This window comes from Bacillus rossius, chromosome 3 (assembly GCF_032445375.1).
Source record: "Bacillus rossius redtenbacheri isolate Brsri chromosome 3, Brsri_v3, whole genome shotgun sequence".
In the NCBI taxonomy this organism is placed as follows: Eukaryota; Metazoa; Arthropoda; class Insecta; order Phasmatodea; family Bacillidae; genus Bacillus; species Bacillus rossius.
The window spans coordinates 65533177-65557717 of NC_086332.1; the positions used below are offsets into that span (position 1 = coordinate 65533177).

At 36.6% G+C, this 24541-nt stretch overlaps 1 protein-coding gene across 1 annotated transcript in view; it reads right to left on the minus strand.

Moving 5' to 3' along the window:
* The window catches only part of LOC134530826 (anoctamin-8), a 93360-nt gene that overhangs the window by 49676 nt on the left and 19143 nt on the right, over positions 1-24541 (minus strand). The window contains exons 4-10 of the mRNA XM_063366070.1: positions 23265-23500; positions 19715-19831; positions 15188-15294; positions 11060-11245; positions 8119-8271; positions 5894-6029; positions 2288-2343 (exon numbers count right to left, since the gene is read on the minus strand). Coding sequence (XP_063222140.1) covers positions 2288-2343; positions 5894-6029; positions 8119-8271; positions 11060-11245; positions 15188-15294; positions 19715-19831; positions 23265-23500 — 991 coding nt within the window. The remainder of the gene's footprint in view (positions 1-2287; positions 2344-5893; positions 6030-8118; positions 8272-11059; positions 11246-15187; positions 15295-19714; positions 19832-23264; positions 23501-24541) is intronic.

The following is a 24541-nucleotide window of genomic DNA, read 5'->3' on the forward strand; positions in this document are numbered from 1 at the left end:
TTGCCTTATTCAAATTTTGTCTGCTCAGATACTTGATTACGTATCATCCTGAAGTTATATTATTGGCCAACTCATACTAAAACTAATACTCTACCTTAATTATAATAAGGTGATAATTACACACAAAATTCTCTTAAGACCTATTTGGAAGGATAAAAACTATTTTTGCTTTCTACTTTTCTAAACTCCTTGGAAAATTGATAATATTGATGTGCATGAAGGTTAAGTGAATGATTGTTTTATAACAATATTGAGAATTACTTCTTGTCTGACAATGCTTAAAAATGTTTTAAAGTAAATGTGTTTAAGAGTTTTAGTGAAAAAGATTAATTATCAACTTTAAATTTACAAATACACTAAAATAGGTAGTTATTTCTGAAAATTATTTAATTCCTCTGAAACAAATACTCTACACATATTAAAATACATAAAAAATTAAACCATGCTTTACAAGAGCAAGAACTCAAGATGCAAACATATTGATAAGCAATTCAACTTATATTATTACTGCTAAATTACAAGGAATTACATATCTACCGAAGCATGAAGGATGCACTTTGAATTCAAGTTGCAAAATATAAAACCATCTAAACTCTTAATTTAATGTTTGCTTGGTGTTAACACCAAATATACTTGTTGCATGCAAAAATTTTTAATTATAATCATGTTTTAATACCTTACCTACAACTATTTAGTTAAAGCTCCAGGTTTATTATTTTGTACTGAAGAGTGCAATTCTGAACTAAAGCCTCTAATTATGTACTTGTACATCTCAGTATAATAAAAATAAAACTACTTGGTATCAAAGTAGGACATTAAGGGCCCGCCTAGTGACATGGTGCAACACTCGCTAGTGCTTCTAGCATGTTATCACCTCTAAGCGCAATGCTGTGGACTGGTGCATATTCTTCTCGTTGTGCATACGGCACATGTGACGTTTGAGTGGTAACGATAACATTATATGGCGGACAAATAAATATGAACGTGTACTGCAAGTCCCTTGAGTGCTTTCAAGAATCTGAACCCGGTGTTTCATTACTCTGAAAAAACAATTTAAAAACAAAACCGAAATCATGACTACTCATCCACCCTCAGCGTATTCTTAAATGCTTTTCGTAAACAGACGCCACTCTAACATCTTGAGCAATTTTCAAATTGTGTGGTTTCTTCTGAAGCTTTGCACAACATGTGTGCCCAGGCTGGCGGGGCCCTTAAGTTATTACTTACAAATCCCAAGTTTAGTGGACGCTCTTTAATACAGCATTCTTAAGTTTGGCACACGCTGTAATATTGAAGCACCCATCAAGCTGCTCGTGTTCAAATTTTTTTGGGTGGATTTTGGCGTTTGTTGACCTTGATCGCAAGAGTCATGCCACTGTGCTGCACCCATTTTTACTTCACTCTGTTTTTATAGTATTTTTCTTGCCATGGAGCAGCTCATTGAAATTTGTTTGGATATAATTTTACTGTGAATTAATTCTTCTTTGGTATTTCTGTTAAAGCTATACTGTCATTTGACAATCCAGCATAAATGCTTATCCAGCACAATAACCAGGAGTGTATGTATACAGAATTTCATTTACAGGAGGAAGGGAAGGATAGAACCACTTTTCCCACTGTTTTCTTTCAAATTATTTCCATTTGTTGGTGGAAATAATATATTTTTAAGATTTCAGGAAGGGGGGAAATCCCCCCTAATCACTCTCCCCCCCCCCCCCCCCCCCAACCATGCATACACCCCTCGGCATGAAAATATATTTTTTTGTAAATACATGTAAAGCAATCTTATGCTGAATCTAAAGTGAAAGGAAATAAGTGTCACTGTAGAAAATTACAAACTTTTTTATACTTAAGTGTGATTGTTTTGTGTGTGTGTGTATAAAAAGAAAAATTTTAACAGTACATAATTTGTTTGTTACTGTTGTAGTTCTCGTTGGTAATACATACTTATGATTTAGCTCTCATTTAAACTTTACAGGTCGGTCTTCATAATTATTGATAATATTTTTATTCTTTGCAAATTTTGTTCTTGTTAGATTAAAGGAATATAAAAATGATGTGCCGTATTAAAGAGCCTTTGCTTACATCTGGAACAATTATAAATTCATCACCAACTCTTGCTCTCACAACTACTGAGGCATGCGCCCTCCGCTGTGCCACAAACACTACGACGGTGACTCGTCTCCCTCCTGCGAAGGGAGATTAAACCTCCAGTGCACGCTATAACTGTGAAGCTACAACAACAACCACAACAACAACAACAGCAGGCAGGCAAGCTGATACAAACCAATGCTACTTTGACGATTAGATGGTTTTCATACTTGGTGTCAAGCCTGTAGTTTTCTGGACGAGACAGGGAGGGAAAAAGAGAAAACAACTGCCTGTAGATAAAAGTGCCAAGAAACATCAACATTGAAAACTGATTTCAAATAACTATTACACACAACCCGTGAGACAGCGTGCACGGCTGATCTGCAAATCGCATACAAAACTGCACTGATGCCTGATTGGTATTTTGAGAATGGTTGATGCATAATTAATTTATTAATATTCCTTTACTTTTCAATTTTCCTGCATACAATCACAGAGAATCTTAAGTTTTATTACTTATGATACTCAGTTTATTACCATAACACAAGGTATTGAGGTATTAATATTAAAAAACTAACGATTACTTGAAACTAAACCTGAAATTTGATTACTTTTAAATGAAAATTTTTTTTCAAAATTTTGTTGCCTAGATTATGGTGATGACTGTTGAAATACATGTAATTCCAAATATAAATAACAAAATTAAATAGCAATTAGCATATCTGAATGGTTAGATTTTTATGATTTTATGTACTTTTTATTATAAACCATGAATAAAATTAAAATATTGTGTATCATCTATCTCAATTTTGCATCTCCATGGTTTCCCTACATCACTCCAAGCGATTTCCAGGATGGTTCTTTAATATTAAGTAATAAACAATTTATTTCCTAATAACTACGATTTGTGTCGAGTGTTTCCACTTACAATCTCCTTTTTGAGATGTAGTCTAAACAAAAAACTTATTTAATGAAATGTTTATTAAATTATTTGAGAACAACTCAATTTGGCACATTATTTGTATTATAACTTTATCTTTAATTTTTTGTAAGTGTTATTGAACTATAATTACTTGAATAAAGATTACGTGTTACTTCTATAAATGTGTTTCGTCATATTTCCATGAAATAAATAAGTAAAAATGTGAAATATATGGGTATTTTTTTACACAAAGTACTCAGAATGATATCACAAAATATAGGGGGAAAATTGGCAACTGTAATGGAACACAGCAGTAGGTGAAAAATCACTAAACCAAAACGCACAAGACCGAAAGTCATTTACCAACTTCTGAAACCTTTTGTAATTAACCCAGTTGCTCTTGCAGTCAATATTTCGTAACTTAAGTTCTGACACCACTACTGTTAAACTGGACTAAAAGGGGATGAGGGAAGAGGGTTGCTGGATAGGGATAAAAGGAGAGGGGATGTAAAGGAGAGGGTGCTGGGTTCATTATATTCACACTTGTTGCCTGCCTATAAGGTTTTTCACTGACCAGTATTTCCAAGGATCTTCCTATTTATTTGTCATCTCTGCATGCTCAGCCCTGTACAAGAAGTGTAATTGCTGTAGACTCTACCCAGGACCTCACTTGTGAGCATCCGCTGCTGAGGCTTGCGACACCTTACAGACTCGACTCTGCTACTTAGTTGCTTCACGTTCACACATTTCTAGTACTCTCAGTAAACTAGCAATACTGCACTGGCCTGACACAGGCTCTCTCAACCCAACCATCTCTCTAGCTTAATGCCATCTCCCTTGAACTCTCTTCAACTCTGCCACGCCGCCAAGCGACATGTCAGCATTCTCAAACACAATGCACGTGTAACAAACAGAATCTTTAGGGCAGTGAGTCTCAGCATGCGGTCTACGTACAAAGACTTGCTGAATCAACAAATGCAAAATGTTGGTGACCACACAGAGTTAAAACTAAATGAATCCTCAAAAATTATAATCCCTTACAGATACTAATTTTTAAGACTTATAAACTCTCCTATTAGTACCATCAAATGCTTACTAATGTTGCCTACAAAATAGGTATTGTCAAACTATAATATTGAATTAAAATGCTATGACTAGATGCTGACATGAAATATTTAGCATAATTTGAACAACATTGGTCTTTACTGCACTTTCTATCTCAGAAAGTGTTAACGGTCTACTGACTAACCATTAGGTAGTAAATCACTAGTAAATAGTGAACAAATAAAAACAAGATAAGAACCACATAAAAACCACTAATTAATGAACATACTGCATACATCTGTTTGTATTATTAGTATTATTACATATTGTTTTAACATTACTATCAATATTTTATAATTTTACTAAAAAATTTTATCACTTCACTTCAATACATACTAGGTTAAGAAACTATGGCATCTTAGGTACGGGAACAGAGTCAATACAAAACTGAATGATCAGGTTATTGAAATAGGAGATAGAATCAGGGAAATAGAAACATCCAGAATACAGTTCTCCTCTTTGGAGTATACTGTTCTAACATGAATACTGCAGATGCCAATTCTCAAAATACACAATTATGCAACAGTAAATACAAAGCAGACAATCAGTTATGTATGTGCCAAGTGAGTTTACGTACTGACAAAGTATTAGGAATGAAACAACATGCTTAATCTAAAGCCTAGTGACACATAAAATCACTGCACACACGCAGATCTAAGTTAACACCACTAAAATTTCAACCTGACAGTATCATTTATGATATGCACAAAATATGTGGGGAAAAAATTTCTACTGGCAATTAAGCTACGAATAAAGAGTTACGTGTAGTTACTTTCACTATCTATGTCTATTTCTAAAATGATTAACACAATAAAAAAACATGGCCCAATTTATGACAAACTATCATCTAAGTGCAACTAAGTTCTTTGTCTTAATAAAACAAATAAGCTGTAAAAAAAAAAAAGTAGAGGTCAGATAGTTTAGAAACCTCTTCTGGTATTAGAAAAATCCAATAATATTACTGTAGCATTAGCAAAATTAGCAATCATACAGCACACATTTTGAACACTATGGGTATAAATGTAACTTCACAATATCTTAATAAATAAATCTAACATAAAATTACTGAGCTCACTTAATATTTCAACAATAGAATTTTTTACAAAAAAAAAGTATTACTGCACATAATTAATTATGGCCTACATCATTAAATTATCTTCCTAATTACATGTGATTTGACCATCATTTTCTCTCACACACTCAATATCACACATTCCTGACCCTCTTTTGGGTCACAAAGGATTCTATTATTTAGTTATGTTTGCTGCACTACTTGTCCAGATTAAGATTTTAATTCATTCCAAAACTTATGTACATACATAATTTTACAACAAACTAACATATTTATTTTGGCTTACTTTATAAAACTTTTCACCCTAAATATGGTAAAAACTATATACAAAATGTGAAATAATCAAAACTTGCCTTCACTTAATTATTTTTGTTAACAGCAGAGATATTTTATTTCTAATTGGTTATTTAAAACTGAAAAATTGTAATGTAGCATTAGGTTTGAAAATGAAATTTAAACTGAAAAAGAAAAAAAGAAAAATGCCATGTTGTTCTATTGTGTAACATGACCATTTGTCACATCAAAATCATATTCGTATAATCAAAAGCTAGGGAACTCAATTTAAATTAACACTTAGCATTGAAAGTACTAGTATATAAAAAATTTAAGGTAGCAGAAAAAATTCTAGCTAGCATTACTTCATTAAATCTATGTTAGTCAAATCAACAACAATATAAAATTTGTGACTAAGCTTTCAAACTTACCTTTGTCGTTGAGCCAACAAGCAACTTTGTAATAAGCTTCATCAAGTATTGTTATGACGACTGCCAAAAGAATTTTTGGTAGGTACGTAAGGTAGAAAGGATAGCCCCTTTCTGCAATTTGTTTGTCCCACCAGGCCTGGAAAGACCAATACATATCTAGAGTAATACAATATAACTTACAAACTCACATTTCACAACAGCAAACAATCATTCAAACTATTTTACTCTCAATACCCTCTTTTACCGCATAATCGTCGCACCTATATTTTAGGGCGTCAAAATTTGGATAAAAAAAAACTTCACGCGTAAACGTCGCATGATGTTTTTGGTCCCGCTAATAGATTCCGAGCGCTTTGTGTGGGTATTTTTTCCATATAAAACAATGTATTTTAAAGTAGAAATCTAATATTTATTAAGATATTACCACTTACTTATTTAATTAATGGAAATATGAAGTTGTCTAATGTGTAAATTTTCTTTTAAAGACTTTTTAAACGTTATAACCTTTATCTGTTCATCTGCGTTGCCGCGGTGTACCGCTTATACAAATGTAGCCAGCGCTAGTTGGCATCATTTATGTTTCGTTATGTCGCTTCCTGTATAGCGCGCACACGTAGTCGAATATCGATATCTCACCGATTGCATGCAATGCGCGCTTTCTGTCGAGTGCCGAGTTAACTACATTTGAGCCCACACTCTTTCGTGGTGTGTACTACGACAATAGTAACATGTTCGTTAAGGCTCGTATTCGGATCACAGATTTTGTTTTTCTATTTAAAGTTGCAGAAAGGTTTTTGTTGCATGACATTAATTTAAATTGTTTAGCATGCTCTTTTATACTTCACTTTTTAAATAAATGTACTTTCCATGAATGGGTGTTGTTTTTATGAATAACTTTACCTAACAATAAATTTTTTTCACATAAACGTCTCACCCCTAATTTTCAAACTTGATTTTAGTATAAAATGTGCAACGATTATGCGATAAAACACAATATTTGTAACTAATAAAAACCAAGGCAGAGAAAAAACTGTTAACAGGGTTTAAAGTATGGACTTCAGCATTTCAGATGTTCAAGATATTTATAATACTAATATCAACATTTACTGGTAATTACTAAGAAATTATTTAAATAGTTGCACAAAAAGCACAAAGTGCTTATATCATTTCCAATTGAAACAAAATTTTCGGTTCAATATATACTATCTTCTATATATATAAAAAAAAGCATAAATGTCAAAGAATTTCCTATATGATGTTAACTACAGCAAAATTATCTCTAAAACACCACAGAATCTACTTAAGCAGCAAAATACCAGTAACATGTTAAACCGACACTTGAAACGTTCCTGATCTGCTTAGTGTAAGATCGTCTCTAAGTCTCTAATACCTTTATTGTTGGCAAGACTTTTGACATGTATACTAAATACATACATACTACAAATCTCATAGATGAATGTTGGACTGTAGCCATTTAAATACAATAGTGTCAGTCCAACAATCATCTAAGAGTCAAAATCCTATTGCAAAATTTTTCGAAAACCAATACAGCAAATAAAAATAACAAATCACATAAATTCAAAATATGCATGTACTCTAAAATGTAAAAAAAAAAAGTATGTACATATCTCCACAGTTAAAAATAGTTATTAGTTTACTTGTTGGGATAAACTCCACTATTTGTGGGTATAGGCATCACTGGAAAGGTGAAGAAAGAAAAGGAGGGGAGAAAGTATAAATAAAGATTTAAAAAAGTTTGGTTTTTCATCACCAATACAATGAACCTTAAAGCTCTGAAGATCTGTCTCACATACATTTTAAGGAATATTTCTAAAATTTTAACTCAATACCTCCCTTACTTTTGTTGTTCTGCCACAAATATTTACAACAGATATTCACTTGGTGTAACATCATTGGTGTAAGAAGTTGTGCAAGGTGGTGATAATTACGAAGACTTGCACACCCTTTTTACATCCATTATATATTACTGTAAGTGAATATCTGTTAATATTTCTGACAGAACAAATGCAAGGGAGGTATCATGTTGAAATTTTATAAATAACCTTTAAATTGAAGTAATGATAAAAAAATAAATAAAATCAACATCACGCAAGAGAGCGAGCCATAAGGTAAAATAAATTACTGATCATGACGAGTACTGTTGATTCTAGTTTCTGAAGCATTGGGAGTCGGAGCGTTCGGAAAACAAAACGAGATGCACAGACCTGCAGCTGGAGGTTGGAGATCATGACGGCGAAGACCACCAGCAGACAGGTGACAATCACGGGCACGCTGACCAGGTAGCGGAACAGGTTCCTCCTCCAGGCCGGGTAGGTGTGTTCCAGGCGCCCCGTCACAGGGCTCACCTCCAGGGTGCCCTGCCCGGCGGCACACCACACTCACTACACCCCATCTCAACACTCTTCTAATCAACCCTTGGGAAAAGCCCAGCGGTCAGGCACATGACTCGCCTTACCAGCCATCCCGATTTTGGTCTTTGATGAACTTACTAAATTGCTCTGGGTAAACTCCTAACAAGAGGCAGTGGTTGATTCTGCCCCTAATATCCCTGCTAGTGATGAGTCAGTACTGGTTCTCGATTAAAAGTTTTTTCGTGCCGAGATTCCAACCCTTCTTTTTGTCTCTTTACACAAGGAGACATTTCAATTAAACATAGACTATGGACAAAAAAAAAGGCTCAATATAATTTTAAAACTTAGGTTTCTTACAAATACATTACTCATGCCAAAACTTTTGCAGCTCTATATCATTTACTCAACTCAATCAACAAATCATGTGTAGTTAATAAACTCTTATTAGACCTCTGTTAACTTGGGAGTTAGTACATCCTTCCACCCATTACAATATATATTGACGTCAACCGGGCCTGCGACCCAGAAGCCTGGTCAGCCTCCGCCACCTTTCCCCCTGTCCAAATTCTCGTACTGGCAACCGCTACGTCACGAGTACGTAGACGTGTGTTTGTGTTTGAATAGCGCACCACGAACTACCTCAAGAGGGTGCTGTAGCGGCAGTGCGACGTCCCCCTAAATTTGTAATAATAATATTGTATAGCTTTTTATTTTTTCTCCATTCATTTGTGTCACCACTGACGGGCGGGAGGGTTTTTGTTTTGTTTATAATATAAGTTTTAGTATGTAAGTTAAATACATTGCCAGGAGGACCTGAGCGAACCAGAACACGAACGAAGTTGACATGTGTATATAATTTAATTAATTAATAACTCTAGGTTAAATAGTAATAGAGCCTTGGGAGAATGTGTATTAATTTAAGGAGTGTTTTTGTATTTATATAAAATTACAAGGCACTTAATCGGAAAGGCGTAACGGTAAACTGGCAAGGCGGGAAGGTGCCATGTTGCTTTGAGGGCGCCCAGCGCTCGGTCAGTTATCCGCCGCCAACGACCGAGGTAAGACGCTGCCTTCCGCACCCGGGGACTTCACTCTTTGTTTACTGACTATTAATTCCGTTTTCTGCTTAATTCTTTCAAATCGCTTTCACGTATCCCCGGGGCCTGCCTCGGTCGGGGCACAGTTTAAGCCACATGCGTGGACCTTAACCCTGCATTCCGATTAGGTGCCTGGGATCTTGGAGACGCACCTCATGAGACTGTGTACGGGAGTACGTGCCAGTATTAAACGTATTAATTCTAATTATCTCCTTGTATTTTTTTTTCACCGACCACGTGGCGACCTATACCTCGTGAGCAGGTGTGTGGGACGCCTGGAGAGCCCACTATTACTTGTTATACCATAAGCGTGCCCGGAGAGCGGGTCAGGTCTGAGTGTACTACGAGCAGGGTCTCCACAAGGAAAAAATATTTTGTACCAACTTAGGCGAGAAAAAAGTACTAGATTAGAAAAAAAAGTACTAAATTATAATTTGTTATGGTTTTTAACAATTTAGGAAGTTATTATGACATTGCAATGCTCAAACTTAAATATCACACCACACACACATACATTCCATAGTTTTTTAAAAATAATTACGCTTAATAATAAAACATATTGGAGTTACAATAATATTATTATATTAAAGAAAAATGTACTAGATCTGTACTAAACCACTAATAAAGTTATAAAAGTACTAGATCTAGTACGAAAGTACTAACTGTGGAGACCCTGACTACGGGAGTTAACCGAGGGTCCAGTCTCGCCTCACACGGGCGACGTCACGCCCTGAGACGGATGATAGCTGGGTCCACGTGCCCTTCCACGTGGTGGCGCCCATTACCAAACAACACCGTAGCGACCCTCTCAAAACTCGAACCCCGACAATATATAATAAATGGGGTCGTAACAACAATGTTTTACTGTAGTTATAAATGCATTTTGTATCAAAGAAAAGTATGGTTTTTACCTGAATATAATGTTAAGATTTTTACCAAAACTGTGAAAATTAAAAGTGAGGGTTGCATTATAATTGCAAACTTGTATCTTGCCATTGGAAACAGCTCAGTTGAAAAACTACACACTCTGCGTATAAACTGTATCACTTATGCCACGCTAGTCCAGGGCTTCCTGAACCTCTACACAGGTGAGAATGCAGGATGAAGGCGAGGGTGGAAATGGAGTTTGTCACTAGGTTCTTTCTGCTTCTCTTCCCCGTAACTGCTGAGGAAGGCATCCCCTCTCCCCTTCTCTTTCACCCACCCAGACGACCACATCACCACGTATCATCACATTCTTTGCTTTCTTAACAGCCTCCTCCTCCCCCCCCCCCCCCCCCCCCCGAAAACTACACCCTTTTTTTACTAGCTGCGGCTTGGTGTTTCAAAAGAGACCATGTAAATCACTCTATTGACGAAAGTGGCCAAAAGGGTCTAGTAATTATAGAATAAATATAATAATTTAAATAATTTTCAAACACTAAGTACTTTAATTGTATTTACAATCCACAAAGTCTTTTTCATAAACTCATAATCAAAAGTTTTGGGTTCGCATTATCTTCAGAGTCGCATTATTTTTGGGTAAATACAGTACATGGTAATATTATTGCATTTAGCATTTAGCACAGAGGCTATGTGGTGTTCTGTGCGTACGGCCGTATAGGGGATAATTCGTAAAGAGACATTTTGAAGTTATCAATTAAGATTATTTTTTTTCATTGAAGAACATATCGTTCGTACATTATGCCCCTGCTCACCGTGAAAAGAGGGCGGGGCTCGACGAGCAGCTCATCGCGCTGGTCCAGGGTGCCCCAGCGGTAGGCCAGCTCCGCACTGCGCCTCTTCCACGCCTCCACGTACACGCTCGCCCACAGCACGTTGAAGAAGGAGAACAGCACGAAGCCCACATCCTCCACCGCCTGGTCCCGACCGCACAGGCCGACCTGCACGCATCGCCACCCGCACACCGACAGCCTTACACTCCCGACGAACTGGAGTTGTTTCACTTGGGCACCACTGCGCGTGGACCATAAACTGCTAGCACTAGAAACTAAATATTTATAGTCAGGAGTGTGCGCAGAATTTCAATGAGAAGGAGGGAGGGAATAGAACCCCTTTGCCACTGTTCGCTCTTTCAAATTCTTTCCTTAGGTGGAAATTATGGTCGTAAATCCCAGGGGTACCTCCTCGCTGAAAGCCTCTTGCGCTTGCCAAATCTTAACTGTGAAATTTAATTCCTCCACCCTCCCCTCGAATCAAACAGAGATAAATATCTTTTTTTAGGATTTCAGAAGTAGAGGGAAGATATCACCCCCATTCCTTCCCCTGTTTACATTTGCTTTGAAGTGTTATGTGTTTGTAACTTAATTAGTTCAGTTTTCACAACTATAACTTAACCTAACCAGTTAGTTTTCTGTTTTCTGTAGGAAATAGGGATGGGGCGACCGAATCCAATATCCGCCGAATCCGCCGAATCCTAGGGATTCTAAGGTTCGGCGGGTCTGATATAGGATTTGTCAAAGGATTCGGTTTTTTACTATTTACGGGGAAAAAATACAGTAAAACTCGCTTACGAGGTCCCGCATGGTAGGTTTTTCCGTATAAAGCGTTTAAATTGCCCGAGGTCTCATTTACGCCATTGAATGTGTGATATAAGGTTTGTTTGACTCGAGGTCTCTCGTGCTCCTTGGGAGTTGAAAGAGTTGGGAGCAAGTTGACCTGAGGGCAAAAAGAGTCAGTAACTTTTAATACACGAAGAAAACGCTATTTGTTGTTGATGGCGGAAAATATAGCAGACATCGTGAGAAATTTGTTTGGAAATGAAGATTCATATGAAGATGAAGTTGTTATTGATTTACCATATATTGGACTACAAATTATGAGAGAGCTTGAAGAAGGTAAAAATATATAAATATTGCTTTTTCACTTTAAACCGCTTGTGGTATGCATAAGCTAACCTGTACTAGGAAACGATTGCAAATCTTGTGATTTTTAAATAAAGGACGCCAAATAAGTTATATTGAAATGTTTTTCCGCTTCAATGTCGTCATCTAATTAAAATATTACCGTCATCACCAAATGTAGCTTTATAACATATTGACTCCATCGTCAAAGTCGCGCCAAAACAACCAGCAGACGACTTGCCCTCCCAACTCTTCCTCGAGAGGAGGAGCATCGAGAGCATGACCTGAGTGACCTGAGAGCAACTTGCCCCCGCGAGTAAAACGACCATCCGCCATACTGCTTCCGGAAAAGGGCGCCCCGAGAGTTGACAGGTCAAAAAGAGACCTCGAGTCAAACAAACTTATTATGTCCGTTAAAATTTTTTCTGAAACTTCCTGTCTCAAATAATGGCCCACGTAAATATGAAGAAAAGACAAATGAACAACAACATACGAAGAAATATGGATGATGTACCATAACTACAGTACAAACCCAATAGTTATTTTAAGATAATTACCATAAAAAGAACTAAAGATTCTTTGTAGAATACCATAATTACTACAGAAGCATGATAGCTACCATATTTGCACTATAGTTACCGTAACAACTGAGATGTATATTTGCCGTGATAGTAATGTATTATTTATTTATGACATATTAAATTAAAGAACATTGTTGGAAAAAAAAAAAAAAGGATTTTAAACTTTGATATGTACGGTTGGCACATGTTGCTAAGAAATAATGCGATCTGAAAGAATGCAGTACTACTACGAAAAGTGAAAATGGTACTTGTGGATTTTTAGGTTATGGCAGTCTCTTTCGTTTTTCAGTAATATCGGCCTAAAATTAACGAGCGTACTGTATCGGAAGTTGGCAGAAATGCCGATTCAACTAAATATTGGCAAAATCGGCTTCTTCAATACAGCTCTACATTTAATGACATGAGTAAACATATTTCAGACTTCGGGATATTGAAAAAGACTTTAATTTCCATGTAGGGTTATTGTGTGTATGTTTTTTTGCAAGTGTAAATTGAATGAAGTAAAATGCTTTTATTTTTATTACTTTCAATTGATTAAACTTTAATGACCAGTTACAGATATTTATGACACTAATTTTGAGGTTAAGCAATTTTACTAAAGCATTCCAGCCAAGCAGGTTGCCAGCGAGAGACGCTTCTCTTTTGCTGGAAACACTATCTCCAATCGTAGAGCTAATTTAACTCCTGAACGTGCAGAACAAATTATTGTTCTGCATGATAGATTAAAGAACAGAATTTAATACTCTGTGACAATCTCTCTCAGAATTGTTGTGCTGAAAAGTGGAAATGTTGAAACATGATTTTTGGTGCTAAGTTTGTTGAAGCTCAGTAAGGACTCCAGAAAAATTGACAAAGATGAAATTTTTCCAAAGATATGTTACATTTACACAAACACATACTTGGTTATGTTAGTTGGATGATATCAGTTACTAATGAACCAATGGAAACAGGTAAGATTCAATGGAAAAAAATGTTATTTTTTTATAGCAGTGCAAAATGTAAACACACTCTGTAAATAGTTACCCAAAATTAATAAGCCCACTTCATTTTAATACTTTATTCAAACATTATACTAAGTTTAAGATAAAAATAATTTCCCAAAAGTGTAACTGTACACAAAAGCTCGAGCTAGGCTCGAAGTAAAATTCTTAGGCTCGCAGACCTCTAGCTTATTTATAGAAAAAATCCTAACCGCTAATCTGTACTAAAACTGAAATTTCTCAAGAAAAAATTTTTGTCTTTATATACACTTATACCAGAAATGTACCAAACTACATGTGATAAAGTCAAGGGACTTTTAGTGCAAGCAGAATACATCTCACTTACATTAGATATGTGGACATCATCTATTAAAAGATTCGGGTTTTGGTTCGAGATTCGGCAATTCCAGTCGAGGATTTGAGTTAAGATTCGGATTCGAGGAAATCAGGATTCGCCCCATCCCTAGTAGGAAAATAACTCAAGTGTTCTGTAGGAGAGTAACTTATTTTTTGTACGTTAAACATACGTTTTAACAATCAAAAACACTTCATTGTTTACATTTAATTTTTTTTAAGTGACATTTTCATACCCTGCAGTTTCATGTAGGCCTTATGGTAAGATATTGATTCGATGAACCAATCTAACATAGTTCAGCATCAATAAATGTTTTCAGGCACCTACTTGTTAGATTTTTGAAATTTTAAAACAAGTTGTCCATGCATTAGTAAACAATTTTAACATTTCATTAACTGTTTAAGATAGGCTACCAAATTAATTTTGTCTTTTGACCGAATCCAATTATAACAAGCGTGGAAGAAGAAGAAGGATTTAAAGATGCCAGAATGTGACTGGCCTTTTTACACAAAAGTACTGGTAATCAGTAAAATTTATGAACATATTCATACTTTTGAGAACAAAAAAAATATGCATCTCTACTACGGAAAAAAAAAGTATTATTATTACATAAAAAAGTTAGGAAAAATTAAGGTGGCAGTTAAAATTTACTTAACATACATCAACTAAAAAATTTCATTTAAAAGCAGTACTAAGAGTAGTAAGTGCTCATTCATAACTGTAGGGCTTAAAGCAAGTACTAGCAAGCAGATCATCACAATTAAAAGTTATGCAACTGGAATTCCAAAAATTAATCATATATAAAAAATTTTAAATTACATTCAACCCAGAAACTATAGTACAACGGTTGAATTATTACACTGTTACTGATTAAGTGTTGATAGTTTTTCTTTGAAATCACTTTAGAAAAAGTTACAGGACTATAATTATAAGCATCCTGACTCAATTATCACATACCTAAGTAGTGTATCATATTTACTATGTATTCTAACATATATATTAATCATCTTCTGCTGGGACAGCAACATAACTAATACAACAGCTGCTCTTACGAAAGACAACATACCCAAAAGACCACACCTACGACAGCAGGAACTATCAGGGCCTTGGTGTAGTGGTCCAGCCACGCGAAGTACATGGCAATCTTCACCCCAAAGTATGCACAGACATCATCTACAGCAAATCAACAACCACACACAAACCATTTCAAAGAAATAATCATCCAGAATTTTAATATATTGCTACTATCAAAACACCTTGCTTGCTTCGAACTACCAGCTAAACATTTGGTTAGCCATAATTAAATTCAAAACAGCTTTAAATACATGCTTTAGTGATAATTTAACTTTTACCATCCAGCCAAAATTTCGATATTGCATACCGCAGAGCCACAATATATCTGTCACTCAAAAACAAACATGTAACTTACTTTTAAAGCTTACGTATTTAGCACTTAAAACTTTTTGATCAACTAAATAGATTATTCATAACATTTGAGAAGGTTTTGCACTGCACTATTACACACAGAGGCTTGAGGCAATAGGACCTCAAGATTATTGTGAGTTCTCACCAATTTGAAACCCAACTAAGTGCTCTTAAGGGGCCAGCTTAGTGTTTGTTAAGCAGGATGATAAGTGCAACATTCGCTGGTGCTTCTGGCACTGTAACGCCTCTAAGCGCAAGACTGTGGACTGGCGTGCAGTCTTTTCCTCGTGTATGGAGCAACTATGAGATATGAATGGTGACATTAACATTATAACTCAGAGAAATGAAGATAAAGGTGTAATGGAAGTTCCTTGAGTGCTTTCAAGAATCTTTACAGGATGTTTCATGCTTAAAAATTATTCTGAAAACGTGTTTTTTAAGCTTTTTTCACTCATAAAAATACAGTTTTAAAATGAAATATGGAAACAGAATATCTCATCTGCCTTCTGAATATTTTAATTTTTTTTCGTGAACAGACCGCACTCCTGTATATAAAGTAGTTTTTTTAAATTGTGTGTTTTTTTCTGGAACATCTGTGCACTAAGTGTGTGCCCAGGTAGACGAACATCGTAAGTGTGAATCATGTTGGGTGTGTTGGATCAATCTCACGACCCTCGCCACATAAGCGAAACAGGTTAGTAATCACGGCCACAGCAGCCACAAAATAATGCACACAAGTGTACCCTATGTTGCTTTCAAAAAATGCCAATATGAAGCCATGAAACAGAAATGTTATTCAGTTAATATTAAAATTTATTTATGTTATTTATGTTAGTAAATCAAAATTTTTTTTTAAATTTATATTAAAGGAAAAAGCTTTTTAAAAAATAAAAGGCCAAGTTACATACACTATTGAAAGTAGTAAAACAGTTCCACATTTTTACTCTAATTTTTGGTTACTTTCTTCCCAAATGTTTAACTAGATCATTAGCCAATTGATAAATACAAAGGTCCAATCTATATAACTTTTGAACCAATACACACATCAAAATCTGTATACTACTTCTAATGCCTAGTATTGACTTAGTGATTCATGTATTTGAAACTTAATATTTAGATTATGTATCATTCTTAAAGAACAATTAAATAAAAACACAACATAGAGAGTTTAATACCTTTCAGGACGTGTTACATTAAACCACAGCTGAACATTAAAACTCAACAACAATAAAAATGTGAGCTAGCACAATCAGATATACTGAGGTAAATGCTTACTATACACAGGTCCCATAATTAAAATTTACAGCTTTTTATGAAATAAGGAATATCAGGATACCAGTGCCATGTGGTCCCAACACAGTTGATAATAACTGCTGCTACATTACGCAGCATTGAGAGGAAGTGATTTTGGATGTTCACCTGGGGTACCTTGATGCATGCTCAAAATTTATCAATTGTGGCCGTGCGTGTCCTGTGGAAGGCCAGTCACCATCCAATCATGGACCATACGTAAATGGATGAGAGATCCATTGAACACCCAGAACAAGGAAGCTGTGTGACAGGTTATGTCATCCAGGAAACATCTGACAATAAGTGCCACATGTGATCGAGCATTATCCTGTTGGTACAGGGCCCCAGGCAAGGCCTAAAGCTAGAGGACACGAGGAGGCTCCAACCCCTCCGAGGGTTGCTGTTCAGCATACCAGCGATACAGACTAATCATGAGAGGAACTGGAACCCTGTACCATTGCCCCAGATGCTGGGCCAGTGCGATGGTGCATCATGCATGTCTTGGCCAGATGTGCGCCACAGTGCTAGACATGGATGCAACCATTGTGGTGCTGCAAGCAATAGCAGGATTTGTCTAAGAACATGATGGCATGCTATTCTACCTCCAAGGACGACATTCCATGCACCTTTGCAGTCGTGGTCCTTGACGCAACATGCTCACTCAGTCTGGCAATGCCGCTAACTCTCGGCAACTTCCACTATACGGAGTGTTCACAAATTATGAGGCATAAATTAAATGGGTGGCAGGGGATGCCAAAACAGGAAATTTTGACGTGACAACGTCTAATAAATCGATGAACGCTGGCTGCACGCATGAAAAAGTGTCCCGTTACACACATTGTCCCGTTTCTCTGTGTCCCGTTACACTCATTTTATATTGCTCTTTGCTAACCTGAACCTCCTAGCATTGCGACCGAGTCCGTGGCGTAATTCTGTTTTCATGCATTTCAATGTAACATTTTCATTGCTCTTTGCTAACCCGTTCCTCCTAGCATTGCTGCAGAGTCCGTGGTGCAAATATATTATTTTTGACTGCATCTTGGTGTTGGGTAAGCCATTTTCCTTCACATCATCCTTGAAACACTCCCATTAGTTTCCTACTTTTCCTATCATCGTCCTATCCTTAACCGAATAACACAGATTGGAAGAAGTTAAATAGCAAACATGTATAAAAGTTATAGTTAAAATAATCTCTTCGTTAAAGTAATAAACATATTTGAATAAATTAATGAGTGCAAATAAAAGTAAATTTATCAATTAAATTGTAGTTTTCATTTCACTCCTTTGTATCCATACAAAATAGTGATAATTCAATAAAAATGATTCAATTTTATTCATAAAAGTATTCAATCATTTCATCAATGTTTTGTTATGACGTCACGTTAAACTATCGTCCGTAAACCGACTTTACAGACAACCCATTTTTTTTAAAGGAACATATGTCCGAAAACTCTACAAAGTTATAAGCACGAAAGGAGCATGCAAATTTGAATTGGCAGGCTTTAGGATACCATTGCACTGGTTACGGGGCCCGTCTAGTTGGAGACAGGGTGATAAATGCAATGCTCGCTGGTGTTTCTAGAATGGCATCGCCTCTAAGCGCAAGACTATGAACTGGAGCGGTCTTTTTGTCGTGCATGGGACGCCTATGAAATTTGGGCGGTAACGGTAACATTATATGGTGGAGAGATGAAGATAAAGGTGTAATGCAAGTACCTTAAGTGTTTTCAAGAATCTGTACCGGTTGTTTTATGTCTAAAAATTACTTTGGAAACTCGCCTTTTAGCCATTTTAAATCTTCTAAAAATACACTTTATAAACTTAATCCAGAAACAAAACTACTTATCAACCCTCAACTTATCAACCCTTTTCGTTAACAGACCCCACTCAGATATCTTGAGTAGTTTTCAAATTGCATGGTTTTTTCTGAAGCTCTGTACACTGTATGTGTGCCCGAGTAGGTGAGGCCCTTAAGAGGGTGTAAGATCGCAGCACATTGATTTTCAAACACTCCACAGAAAGAAGGCGAAAGAGATGTTTAGAGTTAAATGTTTTAAATTTGGCTTGAATCACCCTTCACTGAATGAAACTCCCAGATTCAGACAATAACTGGTTAAGCCTTATAAAGTGGAAAGTGCCCTTGGTAAATACGCACTGCTCCTGCTGCAATGGTGTTCCACCAGCCTGAACACCATTAACATATCGGCCATCTGCGAATGTAATGCCTGCCATGATATTGCCATTTGTCAAATCTGTAGTTGCACCACCGCACTGTAACTGTCAACACTAAGCTAATCCCATAAAGTCAAAACTGAAAATGCACCATGACCAATCATTGACTGTACTTTACACCAGACTGCTGGTTGCTAGTGTATGTGAATAATTTGAACATTCTTGCCTGGCTTATCGCCTCCTTCCCATGGAGCATTTGAATGCCACATGCTGCAATCATGCATCCTCTCATCAGTGGAACAGCTCCCTAAAACCCACCAAATTAAAATAAGCGCTCTTCTGTTCATGCTTGTAACTTTGCAGGGTTTTGTTTCTCGACATATGTTCCTGGACAAAACATCCTTGATTTGCATTCCCTGCGGCCCATTAAATTTATGCCTCACAAATTGTGAACAACCTATACATGTATCAGTGTCACCCATGGCACACATGATGTTCCTTTCGAACAAATCACAAAACTGCCCTACCCCACTCTATGTATTTCCCAAAAGTTGGGTCCTTTCAGTGCATCCTTTTTATTGCAATTTTAATGGCCAGCAGTGTTCTTGTTGCATAAAGCAGGCTAGGAAAAAATTAAAAGTGTCCTCGCGGTGAAGCAAAGCTATAAAAAAAGAACAACTGCCAGGAGTGCGTGCGAGTGGCTCACCCAGAGGCTGCTTCCTGCCAAGGGTCATGACCCAGGACCTCTGCAGGTGCTGCAGCGCTGGCCGGTCGTGGAGGGGGAACACCTGGGCCACCACGCCCGCCGCCAGGCACTTGGGCACTGCAAGCACAGGGTCCCATGGTTCCATGTTCACACAACATCACAGCCATCGAGGGGGAGGGGAATGAGGGGGCGAAATCCTCAGGGCCCGGGGTCCAAGGGGCCCCTGGTTGATTTGATTATTAGGTATTAATGTTTGGGTTTACCTGATAGGAAAAATATCACAAGTGTACTGTAAATATAATTAATAAGAACCATACAAGTAATGTAATATGCACAGATAAAATTTATAATGGAAATATTAACAGTAGGAATGGGCCAATCAATGCCTCAAATACCATAAAAACCATAGTATTCTAGGAAAAATATTTGACGAAAAATAAGAGAAGAAATAAAGTAAATTAAAAAATTAAACACTGATAATCTCTAAAGTTTACTAGGTCAATTTTTTTCTTTATACTGTTACGAACGCAGACAGGACCAAGATGCACGCCAGGTTCGCAGCTGGCTGGCGGCCCCACACGGCCACTGACATCATGCCCTGCGTGCCTGGCTGGATTACAAGGGTCTTCGCTAACTTCCTCCCCTTCCGCTCCCCGTGCACCGTCTCGCCTCGGGCTATTGTCACCTTCAGTGGCCTGGGAATTCCACGCTTACAGAGGCCGTCGTGAGGAGTGGCGTGAATAAGCATCGCTGTTCTGGGTGTTTCGGGCATCGGGTCGGCCCGGAATGACGCGACACGTCACAGCCGCTCTCGTCCCTTCGAGGACACCACGAGTATATAAGCGACGACGCCAGCCTACATGAGAGTTCCCAGAGTTCAGAGAGTTCTGCGAATGAAGGGAATTGCGACATCGGCGAAGAGGGTGAGAGACTTCCTCGAGAGCGGCGCGATGAGGAGCGACGGGAATGTGAGAGTGCGACCGAGTTAAATGAGGCTGTGTGTGTAAGGACAGGCGCGAGATAAGGGGAGAATCACTGTCCAGCCTAGCTCCAGTGAGGAGTGCGAACTATAGAACTTGACAGACATTGAGTTACTTGCCAATAAACATTTTTAAGTGCAAATGATTGGTGATCATACATTTTTAAGTACAATCATTTATTAGTAATGAAAATATAAGTAATTAATAAACTGTAATAAAATATAAATGGGCTATGTATCCCTTACAAACCCAGTTCCCCATATTATAATCGTAACAATACCTATCTTGTTACTCTTCGCCAAGACATAAAATAACAAAATTAATTGATGTTGGAAAATTAATTTGTGAAACTAACATTTAAAGAGTTGAATGTTTTAACACCATAGTAAATATTTTTAATTCCTTGAACATTATTTTACTTCTAACCCTTGACACCTAGATTCGGATTCAAGGGGTATACTAGAAGTGCTCTTTGGGATATGAATTCTAGAAACGAATTGGAGAAAATTGAGAACCGACCCATCACTAGTTAACAGTCTTTAGACTATTTTTAACTGTGATGTTTTAAAAGTTGTAAAATAAATACATACTGAGGGGGCCAGATAAAATAATTTGGCCCTGGGCCCTTGGTTTCTCTGGCTGACCCTGCCCACACCACAGGCTAGGGAAGTGTGAAGGTGGCACAAGAGCTGGCTGGAGTGAAGCCGCTTCCATCTGTTATGCAGGCATTTGTTTTAATCTGTTATCGGCTGTTCTTGTCGGTTTTCATTAACAACTATGGTTTATTCTTTACCTAAGTAAATTTAAACATCATCTTATCAAAACATTATTTTCATCACTACAGTAAATACCTATCCAATAGTCCAGCCCAAAATACAGAGGTGTTATTACTGCTGTCAAGAACAACAGGTACAAAACCAAAACAAAAATGGATGTTACATCCATATGTGAATTAAACTGCTCCCCCGCTCACCCCTTCATCTTTTGGCTTTATCCTCCTCACCCAGAAACAGACCCTATGCTCCATCTGTACGCTTTTCAAACCGCTAGTTTTTTTACCTCCCCATGGTCGGACAAAGTTTTGATTTAAGTCACGCAGCTCATTTAGCCTACAGATACCGCAACATTGTCATCCCAACAGGCTTGTTCTACATAGTAGTAGCAAACAAAACTGCCACTGCAATCTCTTTTGATAGATTTTAGCAGACATAAAAAATTAATTGGTTTTGAACTCATAAAAATTCTAGCCATCACCTTTAAAGTTTTAACTTTAGAAAACCATAATCAAATATTTAAGTAATGCAAAATGAACCAAAAAATATATGTACAGTTAGACAGAAAAGACCTACACAACATTTAACTTTAATATAAATTGGCAACAAACACATTACTTTCTTCACCCAGGAAACATTACAAGCTTTAATAAAAAGTGGCAATGGAATCCATGCCAGGTATAAATATTTAATGCAAATGTTTATTTGTATCATTGTCATTATATCACTTGCAGTGTCTTGCCTTTGTCAGTTACTAACCTTTGAGAAAGAGATTACCAGTCAATTATCTTCAGGTTGGATTTTAATTCTTGGTGATACACATTTTGGCATTTTTATTGATGATTTTATAATTAAGTATTTCAATTTCAAAGCTCCTACCTATATTGCTTAGTAACCAGGTGATAGACATTAAATAAAAAATATAAGTTATTGTAAGTCCAAAATTTTACTGGAATCAGCCCTTTGAAATATATGAAACTCAAACAAAGTTTACCATGATATATTTGTTTGTTAAGAAAAAAAGCATGTTTTTTTTTATTAAATTTATAATTGAAGTATTTTTTTATTTTTTTCTAAATTGCAATACGTAGGTATTTTATGTTTTTTTTTTTTTTTTTAACATTCCAAACATGTGATCCTCCTCACCTGTACAAAGTTGCACTAGAAATCCTATAGCTTTTAAGGGGGCAGCCTGGCTGGGCACACAGGCTCAGAAAGGTCAGGAGCGCACCAAGAGTGACAATGGCTCATGCGTCACCTGCCTCTACGCGCTACACATTAAACTGCCAGGCAGTTTTCACATTGATAACTTGCATCTATGGGACTTTTAATATAATTTTATGATAGAATATTAAAATTAAGACTACCTGCACGTATCTATCCTATTTACTACTGTGTACCAAATTTTTCATGTGGTTGTGAAAACTCATTTTCATCATTATCTTTTTGCTGTCCAAGAATATATGTTAAAAATAACACCATTAAACAAAACTACCATATGAAAATGCAATGGATATTAAAAGCAATTTTTAAATTGACACCTTTAAGAATCTTGAGCAGTTTGTAAATGACATGTTAACATCACTGCGTATTTTATGTAATTATTTTTTAGTTTTATTAAAAGAAAAAAATATTAATTTTAGTCTGTTTGAAATCAATAACAATTTGCTGTTGGGTACAAATAAATAAATGTGTACACCAAAAACATTATTTTAATTTATCAGCTGTTGTAAAACTAAGAGAGAGAGAGAGAGACTGATACAGACATGAGGTACAGGAGACTAAGACACTACTTACCAATGGCTTGACCTTCGATGAGCTTCACTCCGGCCAGCTGGTCTTCAGGGCCAGCACGAAGCGTCTGCAGCAAGTGGAGGACCAGCAACTGTCGCTCCTGGGTGGAGAAGAACTCTCGCTCGTTCTCTATCCCCTCGAAGTACATCTTCTCCTGCTGCACAAACTCCTTCAGGCCGCCGCCGACATCGCGGCACAGCGACTTCGGCAGGTGTACCTCTTCTGCCGCCTTCAGCAGCCTTACACCACAGAATACACACTCACACACAAACACCTATCCACAGCCGGTCCATTTGCAGTGAGCATTCAAACAACTACATTTACTATCTGAACATTACCAATGCCATAAATGTCTCCTTGGTTTTATCTGTCAGAAAATCAATATTGCTACAAAACTTTACAGTCAAATTTTATTGACTTTCAGAAGTTTGGATGATTTTAAGTCTGTCTGAAATCAACACCAATTTGCTTTTCAGTAAAACTAAATTTGCACACCAAAAACATTAATTACTCAGCGGTTTTTGATCATTAAAAGGTAATATAACTAAATTTAAAATATCAAATATGATCTAAATTCTTACGGGGCAGTGGTGTACGCTTCAGTTTCTATAGTATTATTTTGTATTATTTAGATAGAACATTTTATATACTCATAACCCTAATAATTTAACTGACACCCAAATGGATAGGCTTCATGTTTTCACAGGTGATATTATTTCAATATAGCTCCAAAGAAAACCAAACCTTACCCAACATTGCCTGATCATTTTAATGATTTTCCAGACAGTCCCTAGGTTTTTTCACAGTGATTATTTTATAATGGGCTGATTTCTTCCACTTAATTGTAATTCTCTTTATGTATAAAATTATCTTCATAAAGAGAGAAATTGCTACTGTAAAAAAAATGTTATTCTCACTCTAGTTTAATAAGGGGAGGGTCCGAGTCGGGACTCAACAATTTGGCTTAAACTGTGTTGAGTAGAAGCAGGTAGTGCCCCTTTCAACATCCTACAATATCTCGCCTGAGTGGCCCCTAGAAAGCGGGAAAAAGCTCTTTGAAGATTTTAGGGTAAAATTCGAGGGATATTTTTTCATGGATTTTCAAGTCAGTGGCGTAGTGCAGTGGACAAAGCGCATTGTCTGGCAATCTGCCGGCTCGGATTCAATACCCACTGGTAACATTTATTTCCTTTTTCCATTTTAATTTTTTTTTATTTCTCATAATGTATAACTATATAATGCAGAATTTAAATATATTCAAACAGTTAAATTACATAATT